Source organism: Aotus nancymaae, unplaced genomic scaffold, assembly GCF_030222135.1.
Source record: "Aotus nancymaae isolate 86718 unplaced genomic scaffold, 86718_ANA_hifiasm-v0.15.2.pri h1tg000014l, whole genome shotgun sequence".
Taxonomy (NCBI): domain Eukaryota; kingdom Metazoa; phylum Chordata; class Mammalia; order Primates; family Aotidae; genus Aotus; species Aotus nancymaae.
In genome coordinates, this window is record NW_026988425.1 from 63,788,399 (window position 1) to 63,807,451 (window position 19,053).

Sequence of the window (19,053 nt, forward strand, 5' to 3'; positions counted from 1 at the left end):
CTATACACCAACAACAGACTTAAAGAGAGCCAAATCAAGAATGAACTGTCATTCACAATTGCTACAAAGAGAATAAAATAACTAGGAATACAACTAACAAGGAACGTAAAGGATCTCTTGAAGGAGAACTACAAATTACTGCTCAACAAAATAAGAGAGGACACAAACAAATGGAGAAACATTCCATGGCAGTAATCAAAACAGTATGGTACTGGTGCCAAAACAGAGATATAGACCAATGGAACAGAACAGAGGCCTCGGAGACAACACTACACATCTACAACCATCCGATCTTTGACAAACCTGACAAAAACAAGCAATGGGGAAAGGATTCCCTGTTTCATAAATGATGTTGGGAAAACTGGCTAGCCATGTGCAGAAAGCAGAAACTGGACCCCTTCCTGACACCTTACATTAAAATTAACTCCAGATGGATTAAAGACTTAGACATAAGACCTAACACCATAAAAACCCTAGAAGAAAACCTAGGCAAAACCATTCAGGACATAGGCGTAGGCAAGGACTTCATGACCAAAACACCAAAAGCATTGGCAACAAAAGCCAAAACAGACAAATGGGACCTAATCAAACTCCACAGCTTCTGCACAGCAAAAGAAACAATCATCAGAGTGAATCGGCAACCAACAGAATGGGAAAAAATTTTTGCAGTCTACTCACCTGACAAAGGGCTGATATCCAGAATCGACAAAGAACTAAAACAGATTTACAAGAAGAAAACAAACAAGCCCATTCAAAAGTGGACTAGGATATGAACAGACACTTTACAAAAGAAGACATACATGAGGCCAACAAACATATGGAAAAATGCTCATCATCACTGGTCATTAGAGAAATGCAAATTAAAACTACATTGAGATACCATCTCATGCTAGTTAGAATGGCGATCATTAAAAAATCTGGAGACAACAGATGCTAGAGAAGATGTGGAGAAACAGGAACACTTTTACACCGTTGGTGGGAGTGTAAATTAGTTCAACCATTGTGGAAGAGTGTGGCGATTCCTCAAGGACCTAGAAATAGAAATTCCATTTGACCCAGCAATCCCATTACTGGGTATATATCCAAAGGATTATAAATCGTTCTACTATAAGGACACATGCACACGAATGTTCATTGCAGCACTGTTTACAATAGCAAAGACCTGGAACCAACCCAAATGCCCATGGATGATAGACTGGACAGGGAAAAGTGGCGCATATACACCATGGAATATTACGCAGCCATCAAAAACGATGAGTTTGTGTCCTTTGTAGGGACATGGATGAATCTGGAAAGCATCATTCTCAGTAAACTGACACAAGAACAGAAAATCAAACACCACATGTTCTCACTCATAGGTGGGTGTTGAACGATGAGAAGACATGGACACAGGGAGGGGAGCATCACACACTGGGGTCTGTCAGGTCGAAACAGAGGAGGGATTGGGGGGGTGGGGAGTTAGGGAGAGATAGCATGGGGAGAAATGCCAGATACAGGTGATGGGGAGGAAGGCAGCACATCACACTGCCATGTGTGTACCTATGCAACAATATTGCATATTCTTCACATGTACCCCAAAACCTAAAATGCAAAAAATAAATAAATAAATAGTACAAGAAAAAATAGAAAGAATAAATGAGAACTAGGATTTGCTAGCACTACAGGTTGAGTATAGTCAAAAATAATTTAATTGTACATTTCAAAATAAGAGAGTATAAGTGGATGGTTTGTTAACACAAAGAATAAATGCTTGAGGTAATGGATACCCCATGTACCCTGATGTGATTATTATGCATTGCATGACTATACCAAAATATTTCATGTAACCATAAATATACCTACTATGTACCCACAAAAATTAAAAATAGCACATTTTTAAATAAATAAATTAATTAAAAAAAAACAAAGATGGGTAGGCTGGGTGCAGTGGCTCACGTCTGTAATTCTAGCACTCTGGGAGCCACAGCAGGTGGATCACGAGGTCAGGAGATCAAGACCATCCTGGTCAACATGGTGAAACCCTGTCTCTACTAAAAATATATAAATTAGCTGGGTGCAGAGGCGGGTGCCTATAATCCCAGCTGCTCGGGAGGTTGAGGCAGGAGAATCACTTGAACCAGGGAGGTGGAGGTTGCAGCGAGCTGAGATGGTGTCACTGCACTCCAGCCTGGTGACAGGGCAAGACCCCGTTTGGAAAAAAAAAAAAAAGATGGGTAAATTGCCAAGTGCAGGGGCTCATGCTTGCAAACCCACTACTATGGAAGGTTGAGGCAGGAAGATCGCTTGAGGCCAGGAGTTCACGAACAACACAGGCAACATAGCAAGACCTTGTCTCTACAAAAATTTTAAAGATTTAAAAAATTAGCCAGGCATGGTGGTGCGTGCTTGTAATTTCAGCTATTCAGAAGGCTGAGGCATGAAGATTGAGTGCAGGATGTAGAGGCTGCAGTAGACTGTGTGACTGCACCACTGCACAATAGCCTGGGCAACAAAGTGAAACACTGTCTCCCCCCCTCAAAAAAAACCCAGATGATTTTAACAGACACTTCACCAAAGAAGACATACGGATGGTAAGTAAGCTCATGAAATGATCAACAGCAGCACTGGTCACTAGGAGATGCTAATTAAAATCACGAGAAGCCACTACACATCTATTAGAATGCCTAAAACAACTGACCATACTAAGTGTTTTCAGGGACACTGAGCAAATGGAACTTCATACATTGCTGGTCAAAATGTAAAATGGGGGAGCTGTTCTGAACCTATTCTAGTTTTGGGGGCTGTCCAACTTTGAACTATTCTTTGCTCAATTAAACTCTGCTATATTAAAAAGTAAAATGGTAAAAACTCAAAACCTAGCAGAAGACAAGAAATAACTAAGATCTGAGCAGAAGTGAAGGAGACAGAGACAGAAAAAACTCTTCAAAATAATCAATAAACCCAGGAGCTGGTTTTTGAAAAGATCAACGAAATAGACAGACCACTAGCCAGATTAAAAAAAAAAAGAGAAAATAATCAAATAGATGGAATAAAAAACGATAAAGGGGATATCACCACAGATTCCACAGAAATACAAACCACCATTAGAGATTATTACAAGCAACTCTATGCACATAAACCAGTAAAACTGGGAGAAATGGATAAATTCCTGGACACTTGCACTCTCCCAAGCCTAAATCAGGAAGAAGTCAAAACTCTGAATAGACCAATAACAAGGGCTGAAGTTGAGGCAGCACTTAATAACCTACCAACCAAAAAAAGCCCAGATCCAGATGGGTTCACAGCCGAATTCTACCAGACGTACAAAGAGGAGCTGGTACCATTCCTTCTGAAACTATTCCAAACAATCCAAAAAGAAGGAATCCTTCCCAAATTATTTTATGAGACCAACATCATCCTGATACCAAAACCCGGCAGAGACTCAACAAGAAAAGAAAACTACAGGCCAATATCCATGATGCACATAGATGCAAAAATCTTCAATAAAATACTGGCAAACTGATTGCAACAGCACATCAAAAAGCTTATCCACAATGATCAAGTAGGCTTCATCCCGGGGATGCAAGGCTGGTTCAACATATGCAAGTCTATAAATGTAATTCACCACATAAACAGAACCAAAGACAAAAAACCACGATTACCTCAATAGATGCAGAGAAGGCCTTTGACAAAATCAACAGCTCTTTATGCTACAAACTCTCAATAAACTAGGTACTGACGGAACGTATCTCAAAATAATAAAAGCTATTTACGATAAACCCACAGCTAATATCATACTGAATGGGCAAAAACTGGAAGCATTCCCTTTGAAATCTGGCACTAGACAAGGATGCCCTCTCTCGCCACTCCTATTCAATATAATATTGGAAGTTCTGGCCAGAGCAATCAGGCAAGAAAAAGAAATAAAGGGTATTCAATTAGGAAAGGAGGAAGTCAAACTGTCTCTATTTAAAGATGACATGATTATATATCTAGAAGACCCTATCACCTCAGCCCAAAATCTCCTGAAACTGATAAGCAACTTCAGCAAAGTCTCAGGATACAAAATCAATGTGCAAAAACCACAAGCATTCCTACACATCAACAACAGACTTAAAGAGAGCCAAATCAAGAATGAACTGCCATTCACAATTGCTACAAAGAGAATAAAATACCTAGGAATACAACTAACAAAGAATGTAAAGGACCTCCTCAAGGAGGACTACAAACCACTGCTCAACGAAATCAGAGAGGACACAAGCAGATGGAGAAACATTCCACACTCATGGTTAGGAAGAATCAGTATCGTGAAAATGGCCATACTGCCCAAAGTAATTTATAGATTCAATGCGATTCCCATCAAGTTACCAATGATCTTCACAGAACTGGAAAAAATCACCTTAAACTTCATATGGAACCAAGAGAGCCCGCATAGCCAAGTCAATTCTAAGCAAAAAGAACAAAGCTGGAGGCATCACACTACCTGACTTCAAACTATACCACAAGGCTACGGTAATCAAAACAGCTTGGTACTGGTACCAAAACAGAGATATAGACCAATGGAACAGAATAGAGGCCTTGGAGGCAACGCCACACATCTACAATCATCTGATCTTTGACAAACCTGACAAAAATAAGCAAACCACATTGCCATATATGTACCTATGCAACAATCTTGCATGTTCTTTACATGTACCCCAAAACCTAAAACGCAATAAAATATATATATATATATTTTTTAAAAAGTAAAATGCTACAACTACCACGTTGAGGAAGAGTCTGACAGCTCCTTAAAGACTTAAAATACGTCTACCCTGTGACCTAAGTATTTACTCAAGAAAAATGAAAGCGTATGTCTATACAAATTTTTAAAAAAAATTTTATAGAAAATTTTTAATTTTTGATTTTAAAATAAAAGTAGACAGGGGTTTCATCATGTTTCCCAGGCTGGTCTCAAACTTCTGGGCTCAAGTGATCTGCCAGCCTTGGCGATACACTAATACTAGTCTCATACACTAATATTCATAGTGGCTCTACTTGTTAACAGTCCCAATCTGGAAAAATCCCAAATGCTTTATCCCAAATGCCCAAATGGATATAGTATAATACATACATGCAATGGGATACTGCTCAGCAATAAAATGGATAAAAATCAAAATAGCTATGCTAAGTAAAAGAAACCTGACAAAAAAAGGTACTGAATCATTCCATGTTTATAAAATTCTTAAAAATACAGACTAATCTATGGTGACAGAAAGATCAGTGGTTGTCTGGGGATGGGACAAAGAGGGATGGGAAGGATCACAAAACAGTAATCCAACTGAGGCCACCATGCTATAAGGAAATCCAAACCAGCCCACACATTGAAACCACATAAAGAAATCTTCATGAGACTACATGAAAAAAAGAGTTAGCCTGCCAATCCCTAGCCGCTCAGTTCCCAACTACTATAGCTCTAGCAACTATGCAGACGCAACCACGAGACAGCTGCATGAAAACTGCCCAGCAAGGCCCTCACAAATTCCTTACTCACAGAAACTATGAGAAATACTAAAATGTTCTTTGTTGTTGAAGCCACTAAGTTTTGGCAGATTCATCACACAGCAACGGCAGGCAGAATAGACCATCAGAACTACCTTTATATCTGATTCTCAGTCACTTCCAGTAGCTCAGATTTCTCAAATTATTCCCAACACTCCACCATCTTCTACCTTCTCCTACCACTTCCTGAAAATTTTACTGTGCTGTCTTAAGTAATCAACAAAATCCCACTCTTTAACCTCTGAATTATCCCTTCGTTTCTTGCTCTAAGTAAAATCTAGCTCTCCCTGAGGATGTCTTTTCCTTTGAAGCCATCTAAAATGACAGGTGTTTCTCTTCTCTCCTCCACACTCTTCATATCACTGTCCCTAATAGAGGTGTGGGGAAGAAATCTTCCCTGCTCCTTACTTGCACTTCCAGATTACGACCATTCTTCTCTAAAAATTCCCAGCTTTCAAAATCCTGACAAAAATTAGCCAGGTATGGCAGTCAGCATCTGTAGTTCCAGCTACTTGGGAGGCTGAAGTGGGACAATCATTTGCACCTGGGAAGAGGTTGTGGTGAGCTGTGATCACGCCATTGCATTCACCTGGGCAACAGAAAGGGACCCTGTCTCAAAAAAAAAAAACAAAAAAAAACAGAAAATCTTGTCACCAGACTCACAGTCTATTGTTGCTTCCTATTGCAGTAATCTATAGCCTCCTGAGTCACTCTTTCTCATTCCTTTACATTTACATTGCAGTTCTCTCTCCAACACTATTCCTGTCATAATTTTTGGTGACTTAATTACATATGTAGATGATCCCTTTAACTACTCTATATTTGCAGGTCTCTAAACTCCTCTCCACCACAATCTTGTACATCCCCTGATATGGTTTGACTCTGTGTTCCCATCCAAATACCATGCTGAATTGTGATCCCCAGGACTGGAGGTGGGCCTGGTAGGAGGTGACAGGATTGTGAGGGTGATTTCTAATGACTTAGCACCATCCCCCTAGTGCTGTCTCCTGATAAGCATTCTCACAAGATCTGGTTGTTTGAAAGTAAAACAAAACAAAACAAAGAAAGTATGTAGCACATCCCCCTTCTCTCTCTCTCTCCTGCTGGCCATGTGAAGACTGTAGCTGCTTCCCCTTCACCTTCCACCATGATTATAAGTTTCCTTAGGCTTCCACAGAAGAAGCCTGTACAGTCTGCAGAACTATGAGCCAATTAAACCTCTTATCTTTATAAATACCTGGTCTCAGGTATGTCTTAGTAGCAGTGTGAGAATGAACTGACACAACCCCCAATCTCAGCTACTCACTTCTTTTTTTGTTTTGTTTTTTGAGACTGAGTCTTACTTACTCTGTCCCCAGGCTGGAGTGCAGTGACGTGATCTTGGCTCACTGAAACCTCCACCTCCCCAGTTCAAGTGATTCTCCTGCCTCAGCCTCCCGAGTAGCTGGGACTACAGGCACGCGCCACCACACTCAGCAAATTTTTTTATTTTTAGTAGAGACGGGATTTCACCATACCATGTTGGCCAGGATGGTCTCGATCTCCTGACCTCGTGATCTGCCTGCTTCAGCCTCCCAAAGTGCTGGGATCACAGGCGTGAGCCATCACGCCTAGCCACTACTCATTCACTTCTACAGTGTTTATTTATTATAACCAATAACCAAAACCTCTCCATAAATGCAGTTTCAAGAATCTCACTCCAACCACCACCTTCTAGGCTCTGCAGCTTATTCCTATTAGTAGTTTGATGGGGACAATCATTCCACTTCACTAGGGCTGGCAATACATTGATCCTCCCACTTTTTAAACTGTCTCTCAGGGTCTTAAAGTCCTCACTTCGTTTCTTAGCCAGCTTAAATTCCATGGTCTTTGGTTCAATTTATTCACTTCAGAGAAAAAAAAAAATTCCATGGTCAATCATTAAGATAACTCATTTGTACTTCCCCCCTCACTTCTTCATATCCACGTGGTAAAACTACAACCGTATGAATTTCAACTCTCCATTTACTCTGTGGGTGTCCTCATACACAATCTTGCTATCTGGTCTCCTTCAACTCATGACCACAGATCTCTAGTAGGCCTTCATGTTGCCTAGCAACATTTCCATTGAACTGTCCTAGTCTAACCCTTGCCCCCTCTTCTAAAGAACTATCTACTTCCCATCTTCTCTCTCCTCTCCCATCCTAATAACGTTGCTTCTTTCACTGAGAGAACAGTAAGAATCAAGAGAACTTTCACAATCTCCTGCCATCATATCTGCCCATTCACGTATCATATATGTGTAACTATATAGCTGTCACCACAAGAACCAGTAATGTTTCCAACGAAGGCCAAATTCATCCCTTCTTACCTACCCTAGGACATTGTTCTAGCAATTCTCTTTCCGATATCAATTTTCCCATTCTTATCTTTCCTATCAATCCACAATCATGCTGAAACATGTTGCTCCCATCTTAGTGCAATGGCTCACACCAGTAATCCCAGCATTTTGGAAGGCAGAGGTGAGAGGATCCAGGATTTCAAGGCTGCAGTGATTCACGATTGTCCCACTGCATCTGGGCAAAAAAGCAAGATGCCCTGTCTTAAAAACACACACACACACACACACATATTAAAATCCCTCTTAACTCACTTCTCCCTCCATTTATTGCCCGATTTCTCTACTCTCCATTTATAATAAAATTTCGTGGTGGCTCACTCCTTTAGACCCAGCTACTCCAAAGGCTGAGGCAGGAGAGTCGCTTGAGGCCAACAGATCGATGCTGCAATGAGCTATGATCAGCCACTGCACACCAGCCTGGGCAACAGGGAGTGACCTTGTCTCTAAAAAAAAAAATTTTTTTTAATAAAATTCCTTCATATGTCTACAGATGTTTTTGTTTAAGACAGGGTCTGGCTTAGTCGCCCAGGCTGGAGTGCAGTGGCACAATCACAGCTCACTGCAGCCTCCACCTCCCTGAGTTTTTCAAGGCCTGAACCTTCCAAGTAGCTGGGACCACAGGCGAGCACTACAAAGCCCGTCTTGAAATCCTGGATTTGTATTTTTAATTTCTGTAGACTTGGAGTCACACTACGTTGCTCAGGCTGGTCAAATTTTGCCTTGAATTTCTCTTCTCCTACTCTCTCACTCCAAATTCACCCCCCGCCATACTATGTATGCCCAAGACTGAACTGAGAAACCTGCTCTACCGGCAATCTTCTCTTTCCCATCTCAGCACATCTCAGTAAAAATCAACTTTATCTTTTCAACTATTCAGGAAAACCTCCATCATCGAATCTATCTGAAAAATCTGTTGCCTCCGATTTCGAAATATATCCAGAATCCAAACACTTTAACTCTGTTAATAACATCTGAATCTAAAGTTTGGATAATTTTAACAGACTCCTAACTGGTTTCCCAGCTTCACCCTGGCCTAATGCCCCCCCTCCCCCACACCCGCCAGAGAGGAGTGGACAAAATAAGTTACAGTTAAGTCGCGACAGGGCCTCGACTCAAAGCCATCAAGGCGCCGAAACTGCTCGAGGAAGCTTATAGATGCGGTTCGCAGGGAAAGAAGTGGGAAAAGACGTAGACGAACGCCGACCACAATTCCAGTGAGCGGATCCAGTTGATGCTGTCCCGCGGCTGGGGAAGGAGCGTAGTGAGGGCGCCGATAGTGAGGCTACACTGGTCGCGACCTCACCTGGCCGGTGCCGCGCCGAAACAGCACGGAATCCTCCTGCTCCCGGACGCCGCCGGCACTGCCGCCGCTGCTCATCGCCATAGCAAACCTGCGGGTGCGCGGCGTGGGGCCCCTCCCTTCTAAAACAACTTCCGCCTAAGGGGCTTCTGGGAGCGGAACAGCACGGTGGCCTGGAGGGCCACTTGTAGTAACTTCTCACGCTTTCTACGTGTGGTTATTGCCCTCCCACCTTTGTGGAGTGTATTTTTCATTTCTCTCAAACCTTTCATTTCACGGTGTTATATTTCCCAATCTTAATTTAATTTTTTGAGTCGGAGTTTCGCTCTTGTTGCCCAGGCTGGAGTGCAATGGCACATTCTTGGCTAACCGCAACCTCTGCCTCCTTGGTTCAAGCAATTCTCCTGCCTCAGCCTCTCAAGGAGCTGGGATTCCAGGCATGCGCCACCACGCCAGTCCAATTTCTTTTTTCTTTCGTATTTTGTATTTTTAGTAGAGACGGGGTTTCTCCATGTTGGTAAGGCTGGTCTCGAACTCCCGACCTCAGATGATCCGCCCACCTCGGGCTCCCGAAATTCTGGGATTACAGGCGTGAGCCACGGCGCCCCGCATTTTTTTTTTCTTTTGAGATGGGGTCCCACTCTGTCGCAAGAGTACAATGGTGCCATTGCCATCTCGGCTTATTGCAGCCTTGACCTCTCGAGATGAAGCGATCCTCCCGCCTCAGCCTCCCGAGTAGCTGGGATTGCAGGCGCCCGCCACCACGCCCCACTAATTTTTGTAATTTTGGTAGAGACAGGGTTTCACCATGTTGGCCAAGCTAGTCTCAAACTACTGACCTCAAGTGATCCACCCGCCTCAGCCTCCCAAAGTACTAAGATTACAGGCGTGAGCCACTTTCCCGAGCCTCCAGTATTATATATATATAAATTTTCAGACAGAATCTTGCTCTGTCACTCAGGCTGGAGTGCAGTGGCAGGATCTTGGCTCACTGCAACCTCCGCTCCCAGGTTCAAGCAATTCTCCTGCCTCAGCCTCCTGAGTAGGGGGCATTACAGGCACCTGCCACCACACCTGGCTAATTTTTGTATTTTTAGTGGAGTTGGGGTTTCACTGTGTTGGCCAGGCTGCTCTGGAACTCCTGACCTCAGTGATTCACCCGCCTCAGCCTTCCAAAATGCTTGGATTACAGGTGTGAGCCACCGTGCCCAGCCTCCAGTATTCTTTATTAAGCACCTAGAGTTGCCAAATGGCTCACATATACATACATAGTATAATTTTTTTAAGTCCACCAGAGGAACTTTGAGGGCTTACCCCAAAATACCCTTGGCTTCTATATAGTATATAAGAAATATCTGTGGAGGAAGGGGAGAATGGGATGATGTTGGCCAAATGTACAAAATTAGTAACTATGTAGAGGCAATATGTGGAATGTAATCATTTTACAAGTATATCTAAACATCAAATTGTACAACTTAAAGATTTACAATTTTTAGGGGTTGGTTCAGTGGCTCACGCCTGTAATCCCAGCACTTTGGGGAGGCTGAGGTGGGTGGATCACTTGAGGTCAGGAGTTCAAGTCCAGCCTGGTCAACATGGTGAAACCCCCATTTCTACTGAAAATACAAAAATTCGCCTGACGTAGTGGCAGATGCCTGTAATCCCAGCTACTTGGGAGGCCGAGGCAGGAGAATCATTTGAACTGGGAGGTGGAGGTTGCAGTGAGCCAAGATCATGCACTGCACTCCAGCCTGGGCAACAGAGTGAGACTCCATCTCAAACAAGTAAATAAATATATACAATTCTTATATGTCAAGAAAGTTAAATTGTCACAAGATTAAAAATTTTTTTAAATCTCATGTCAGAAGAGTAATGTGCCAAAGGTAAGTCTCACGCATAAACATGAAAACCCAATTATCGGGCATGCTAGCTCATGTCTGTAATCCCAGCACTTTGGGAGGCCAAGGTGGGCAGATCATCTGAGGTCAGGAGTTTAAAACCAGCCCGACCAACATGGTGAAACACCGTCTCTACTAAATATACAAAATTAGCCAGGCATGGTCGTGCACACCTGTAATCTCAGCTACTTGAGAGGCTGAGGCAGGATAATTGCTTGAACCTGAGAGGCAAAGGCTACAGTGAGCCGAGGCACTCCAGCCTGGGCAATAAGAGCAAAACTCCATCTAAAAAGAAAAGAAAGAAAACCCAATTATCACACTTATGAACTATGAAAGGATCAAGATAATTTAAAAGTCAAAAAGGCTGGGCATGGTGGCTCACATCTGTAATCCCAGCACTTTGGGAGGCCGAGGTGGGCGGATCACAAGGTCAGGAGTTTGAGACCTGCCCAGCCAACATGAAGAAACCCAGTCTCTACTAAAAGTAGGAAAATTGGCCAGGTGTGGTGGCACATACCTGTGATCCTAGCTACTCAGGAGACTGTGGCAGGAGAATTGCTTGAACCCAGGAGGCAGAGGTTGCAATGAGCTGAGATCACGCCACTGCATGCCAGCCTGGGCAACAGAGCAAGACTCTGTCTCAGAAAAAAGAAGTCAAAAGAAAATGTGTATTTTTGTAAAGGTTGCTTGGATTTTTCTCAGTCATAAAAATTCTCACAATTGCATTTGATGTCAAAATTTAAACAGATTACATGGATATATTCTGTGATGGTTAAAAAATAAATATAAACAAAATATGGAACCAGGTTTCTTTTTGTTTTTATTTATTTTTGAGATATAATTTACATACCATAAAATTCATTATTTTATTTTATTTATTTATTTTTAAGATAGAGTTTTGCTCTCGTTGCCTAGGCTGGAGTGCAATGGCGTAATCTTGGCTCACCACAACCTCCGCCTCCCTGGGTTCAAACGATTCTCCTGCCTCAGCCTTTGAGTAGCTGGGATTACAGGCATGTACCACCGTGTCCGGCTAATTTTGTGTTTTTAGTAGAGAAGGGGTTTCACCATGTTAGTTAGGCTGGTCTCAAACTACTGACTTCAGGTGATCCACCTGCCTCACCCTCCCAAAATGCTGGGATTACAGGCGCGAGCCACCACGCCTGGCCAAATTAATCATTTTAGATCACACAATTGAGTGGTAGATTGAGTAGAAACCTTAGTATATTCACAAGATTGTACAATCATCACTACTATACAACTCCAAAGTTTAATCACCCACCAAAAAAACCTCTGTGTCCTTTAGTAGTGTGCTGCCATGCCCAGGTATTTTCTGGGAGAGAAGGGGGTCTCCCGGTGTTGTCCAGACCGGTCTCAAACTCGGAGGCTTAAGCAATCCTCCCACTTTGGCCTCCCAAAGTGCTAGGATTACAGGTATGAGCCACTGTGCCCAGGCCTGAGTTTCTATATTTATAAAAGTTATTTCTTTTTTTTTTTTTTTTCTTTTGAGACGGAGTTTTGCTCTTGTTACCCAGGCTGGAGTGCAATGGCGCCATCTCGGCTCACCGCAACTTCCGCCTCCTGGGTTCAAGCAATTCTCCTGCCTCAGCCTCCCAAGTAGCTGGGACTACAGGCGTGCGCCACCATGCCCAGCTAATTTTTGTATTTTTAGTAGAGACGGGGTTTCACCTTGTTGACCAGGATTATCTCGATCTCTTGACCTCGTGATTCACCCGCCTCGGCCTCCCAAAGTGCTGGGATTATAGGTGTGAGCCACCGTGCCTGGCCTATAAAAGTTGTTTCATATGATAGACAAATTATTCAAAATATGAGATAAACTGCCAAAAGAAACCATTTCACCAGATCTGAAGGCACTTAATGTAAATGCTGAATTTAACTTCACGTACTGGAATCAGTCTTTTTGCATATATAATTTTCATACCAAAAATCTGTCTTCAGTGACTCTTGGAAATTTCTCATGATAAAATAAAAGTTCAAATGATGCCAGGGTCAGTGGCTCACACCTGTAATCCCAGCACTTTGGGAGGCTGAGGCAGGTGCATCACTGAGGTCAGGAGTTCGAGACCAGCCTAGCTAACATGGCGAAACTGCACCTCTACTAAAGATATGAAAGTCAGCCAGGCGTGGTGGTGCATGCCTGTAATCTCAGTTACTAGGTTGAGGCACAAGAATCACTTGAACCTGGGAGGCAGAGGTTGCAATGAGCTGAGATGGCACCACTGCACTTCAGCCTGTGAAGCAAGACTCTGTCTCAAAAAAAAAAGGCGGGGGGGCCAGGTATGATGGATCATGCCTGTAATCCTAGCACTTTTGAAGGCTGAAGTGAGGAGGATTATTTGAGCCCAGGTGTTCGAGACCAGCATGGGCAACATGGTGAGGGCCCATCTCTACAAAAATAAATTAGCGGGCCGGGCGCAGTGGCTCACGCCTATAATCCCAGCACTTTGGGAGGCCGAGGCGGGTGGATCACAAGGTCAAGAGATCGAGATAATCCTGGTCAACAAGGTGAAACCCTGTCTCTACTAAAAATACAAAAATCAGCTGGGCATGGTGGCGCACGTCTGTAGTCCCAGCTACTCGGGGGGCTGAGGTAGGAGAATTGCTTGAACTCAGGAGGCGGAGGTTGTGGTGAGCCGAGATGGCGCCATTGCACTCCAGCCTGGGTAACAAGAGCGAAACTCCATCTCAAAAATAAAATAAAATAAATAAATAAGTGAATAAATAAATTAGCAAGCTGGGCGAAGTGGCTTATACCTGTAATCTCAGCACTTTGGGAGGCCAAGGCGGAGGGATCACCTGAGGTCAGGAGTTCGAGACCAGCCTGGCCAACATGGCAAAACCCTGTCTCTACTAAAAATACAAAAATTAGCCAGGCATGGTGACATGTGCCTGTTGTCTCAGCTACTTGGAAGGCTGAGGCAGAAGACTCACCTGAACCCCCAGGAGGTGGAGGTTGCAGTGAGCCAAGATCGTGCCACTGCACTCCAGCCTGGGTAACAGAGCAAGACTGTGTCTCAAAAAATAAATTAAATAAATAAATAAATTAGCTGGGCATGGTGGTGTGGGCCTGTGATCCCAGCTACTCAGGAGGCTGAGGCAGAAGGATTACTTGAGCCCAGGAGGTCAAAGGCTGCAGTGAGCCATGTTTTTGCCACCGTGCTTCAGCCTAGGCAACACAGCAAGACCCAGTTTCAAAAACGAACCAAAAAAACGGTAGTACCTACAGGTGAAGATTGCATATAATAAAGATTGTAAAGCAGAGAGAAAAACCGGACAGTTTACCAAAAAGAAAATCCAAATGTCCACTAGATATCTGAGAAGATGCCCAAACTCTACGGCCAAGGAATTACAATTTTATTTCATTTTTTTTTATGACGGAGTTTCACTCTGCTACCCAGGCTGGAGTGCAATGGCATGATCTGAGCTCACTGAAACCTCTGCCTCCCAGGTTAAAGCGATTCTCCTGCCTCAGCCTCCCCAGTAGCTGGGATTACAGGTGCACACCACCACGCCCAGCTAATTTTTTTGTATTTTTAGTAGAGACAGGGTTTCACCATGTTGGCCAGGCTGGTCTTGAACTGGTGACCACAGGTGATTCGCCAGCTTTGGCCTCCCAAAGTGCTGGGATTACAGGCATGAGCCACAACGCCAAGCAAGAATTACAAATTAAAAACAAAGATAACATTTCAGGACCTGGCATGGTGGCTCATGGCAGTAATCCCAGCACTTTGGAGGGCTGAGGCAGGCAGATCACTTGAGGTCAGGAGTTTGAGACCATCCTGGCCAACATGGTGAAATCCCGTCTCTACTAAAAATACAAAAATTAGCTGAGTGTGGTTGTGGCTCCTGTAATCCCAGCTACTGGGGAGACTGAGGCAGCAGAATCACTTGAACCTGGGAGGCGGAGGTTGCAGTGAGCCAAGATCGTGCAAGTGCACTCCAGCCTGGGTGACAGGGTGAGACTCCATCTCAAAAAAACAAAAACAAAAAAACAAAAAATTTCAGGAACATACCTGCCTTAGGTAAAAATTTTAAAAAAGTATTAACCGGGAGTGGTGGCTGACGCCTGTAATCCCAGCCCTTTGGGAGGCTGAGGCAAGAGGATCCTTCGAGCCCAGGAGTTCAAGACCAACCTGGGCAACATAGGGAGAACCTGTCTCAAAAAAAAAAAAAAAAAAAAAAAAAAATTGTGAATAGTGTTGCAATGAATAAAAAAGAAAAAAATAATTAAAAAGAAAGAAAACCCAGCTGGGTGCAGTGGCTCACACCTGTAATCCCAGCACTTTGGGAGGCCGAGGCGGGTGGATCACGAGGTCAAGAGATTGAGACCATCCTGGCCAACATGGTGAAACCGCATCTCTACTAAAAATACAAAAATTAGCAGGGCGTGGTGTCGCACACTTGTAGTCTCAGCTACTCGGGAGGCTGAGGCAGAAGAATCACTTGAACCCAGGAGGCGGAGGTTGCAGTGAGCTGAAATCACACCACTACTCTCCAGCCTGGCAACAGAGCAAGACTCCGTATCAAATTAAAAAAAAAAAGAAAACCCAGAAAAACAGCTAACATACCATTTTTCACTAGTTTGGCAAAACTATTAGGAATTAATAACATCTGATGTTAGCAAAGTATGGGGAAATAAACTTTTATCCTCTTACTGAAAATATCTATTTATAGTCAGGCATGTTGACTCATGCCTGTAATCCCAGCAATTTGGGAGGCCAAGCTGGGAGGATCCCTTAAGGCCAGGAATTTGAGACTAGCCCAAGTAATAAAGTGATCCCATTAAAAAAAAAGTCATGTCATAAAAACAAAAAAGAAAGAAAGACAGCTGGACACAGTGGCAATATCTATAATCCCAGCACTTTCGGAGGCTGAGGTGGGTGGATCACTTCAGGTCAGGAGTTCAAGACCAGCCTGGCCAACGTCGCAAAACCCTGTGTCTACTAAAAATACAAAAATTAGCTGGGTGTGGTGGCGGGCACCTGTAATCCCAGTTACTCTGGAGGCTGAGGGAGGAGAATCGCTTGAACCCGTAAGGCAGAAGTTGCAGTGAGCTGATACCATGCCACTGTACTCCAGCTTAGGCAACAGAGTGAGACTCCACCTCAAAAAAAGAAAGAAAGAAAATAAAACATCTGTTTAAAGTTTAAGGCGTGTACCTGTGAAAGTTGATTACATAAATTGGGTCATTCTTGAATCACTCAACTAAATCAGAGTTGAAGGGCCAGGGGGAAAAAGCACTTGGGGCACACAGCACCTGCTTCAAGAATTAAAATTTTCACAAGCCCAACTGCTGAAACAGCCTGCTGTAACCCTAAGACCAGTTTTAACTAATAGCTGCTGAAATGACCTGCCATGACTCTAAGACTAGTTTTACCTACCACCGTCACTCACCAATCAGAGCTTGCTAGCTCCCACAAGCTCTAGTATCAATGAGCTTTCTTCCAAAACAGTATATAACACTGCTCTTTCTCATAAAACCCCCAACCTTCTCTTTATTCTCCTGATCATACCAATGATCGCCCTGGTCTGTCTATATGCCCTGAATTGCAGCTGTGGCTTACCAAATAAAATGTTTTAGATATTTGTCTCTATGTTATATTTGGCTTTGACATAACTTTTCCCTAGGAATTCTATCTTTAAAAATCCATTCTTGGCTGGGCGAGGTGACTCACGCCTGTAATCCCAGCACTTTGGGAGGCCAAGGTGGGCAGATCACGATGTCAAGAGATCAAGACAATCTTGGCCAACATGGTGAAACTCCGTCTCTGCTAAAAATACAAAAATTACCCGGGTGTGGTGGCATGCACCTGTGGTCCCAGCTACTCAGGAGGCTGAGGTGGAAGAATTGCTTGAACCCAGAAAGCGGAGGTTGCGGTGAGCTGAGACTGCACTCCAGCCTGGTGACAGAGCAAGACTCCGTCTCAAAAAAAAAAAAAAAAAATCCATTCTTATAGAAATGAAAGCACCAGTAAATGGGAATAAGTATGATAATCTACATCTCAGAATTGTTTGTAGTGGCAAAAGTTGCAACATCCTAAGTAAGGAAATGAGTAAGGAAATGATTGGATAAATTACTATACATCTATACTAAAGTTAAATCTATAAGTACTGAACTATACGCATGGCAGGGTTTTTTTTCTCTTTTTTTGTGGAAACAGAGTCTCACCCTGTCACCCAGGCTGGAGTGTAGTGGTAGTGGTGCCATCTTGGGTCAAGTCAACCTCTGCCTCCTGAATTCAAGTGATCCTCCTACCTCAGCCTCCGAAGTAGCTGGGACCACAGGGACATGCCACCACACCTGGTTAATTTTTGTTTTTGGTTTGTTTCTTAATTGGTATATTTATTAAAAATATAGACTAGGGCCGGGCGTGGTGGCTCACGCCTGTAATCCCAGCACTTTGGGAGGCCGAGGTGGGTGGATCACGAGGTCAAGAGATCGAGACCATCCTGGTCAACATGGTGAAACCCCGTCTCTACTAAAAATACAAAAAATGAGCTGGGCATGGTGGCGCGTGCCTGTAATCCCAGCTACTCGGGAGGCTGAGGCAGGAGAATTGCCTGAACCCAGGAGGCGGAGGTTGTGGTGAGCCGAGATTGCGCCATTGCACTCCAGCCTGGGTAACAAGAGCGAAACTCCGTCTCAAAAATAAAAATTATATATATATAGACTAACAATCTCTATGCTTAAATGTCATTGTGGTTATGTGCTGATTTCCATAAAACATAACTAATTATAAGGGACTCTTCACAAATACAGTCCAGACAGAGGGGTAAACAGAAATGACTGACAAGACAGTGCTATTTCAGACATAGTTTCCTTAATTATTAATACTTGCTAGAAAATGGAGTTTGACATTATTTACAATTATACCAATATTGACAGAGGCCAACTGTCACAGGCATAAGGGCACACCATGACCATGAGACATCGTTTCAGATTTCCCAAATATTTTTGTTTTAGCTATGAAGGTCAGTTACCTGAGCTAAACTTGCCGTTAACAAGCAGAATTTTTATGTCCATTCCAAGAGTCTCTTACACCTTTCTGGGCCTGTTACTTGCAGAGAGCAGTAGAAACTGTAACCAGGTTCTTCATACCATGCATTCATATGTGATGTCCAATCTTCATATGCTGTCCAATTTCTTTAAGACAAATGGAGTGACTCACAGCAGGGCCACATAGATGAGAAAGTTCCATATGGAGGAGATCACATCCTCGTGCATCTTCTGTTTCATCTCCTCTGGGTCCAGCTTCTGGGCAAGGTCCTTCAGCAGCCATGCTATGCTCTCCCTAGTGGCCCCCTCAGGCCTGGAACTTGGCCTATCCCCTCCCCCCAGCTAATTTTTGTATTTTTAGTAGAAATAGGGTTTTGCCATGTTGCCCAGGTTGGTCTCGAACTCCTGGGCACAAGGGATCCACCCACCTTGGTCTCCTAAAGTGCTCAGATTACAGGCATGAGCCACTATGCCTGGCCCAATGTGGCTATTATTTTTAAAAGTGCTAAATTATGGCCAGGTGCGGTGGCTCACGCCTGTAATCTCAGCACTTTGGGAGGCCGAGGTGGGTGGATCACAAGGTCAAGAGATCGAGACCATCCTGGCCAACATGGTAAAAGCCCATCTCTACTAAAAATACAAAAATTAGCTGGGCATGGTGGTGGGTGCCTGTAGTCCCAGCTACTCAGGAGGCTGAGGCAGGAGAATCACTTGAACTGGGCAGGCGGAGGTTGCAGTGAGCCAAGATCACACCACTGCACTCCATCCTGGCAACAGAATAAGACTCCATTTTTAAAAAATATATAAAGTGCTAAGTTACATCTAAGTTTCCTATTTTTGTTTAAAAAACTCCTTGTAGTGGATTGAATCACCAGACCCCAAAATGATACATCTGATATCCGTGAATGTGACCTATTTGGGAAAATGGTTTTTGTAG

The 19,053-nt window shown here is 43.5% G+C and overlaps 1 protein-coding gene and 1 pseudogene across 2 annotated transcripts in view; both read right to left on the reverse strand.

Annotated features, from left to right (window-relative positions):
- The window catches only part of LOC105723933 (survival motor neuron protein), a 45,135-nt gene extending 35,695 nt beyond the window's left edge, over positions 1–9,440 (reverse strand). The window contains exon 1 of one of the 2 annotated variants that reach the window (XM_012462199.2): positions 9,204–9,440. In XM_012462199.2, the coding sequence (XP_012317622.2) occupies positions 9,204–9,284 (81 nt within the window). In that variant the 5' untranslated portion in view covers positions 9,285–9,440. Of the gene's footprint in view, positions 1–7,874; positions 8,334–9,203 lie in introns of those variants that run through there. The other variant, XM_012462198.2, reaches the window with a different exon arrangement.
- An 8,805-nt stretch (positions 9,441–18,245) lies between these two features.
- On the reverse strand, positions 18,246–19,008 carry LOC110568776 (mitochondrial import receptor subunit TOM5 homolog; annotated as a pseudogene).
- Between the last annotated feature and the right edge of the window lie 45 nt (positions 19,009–19,053).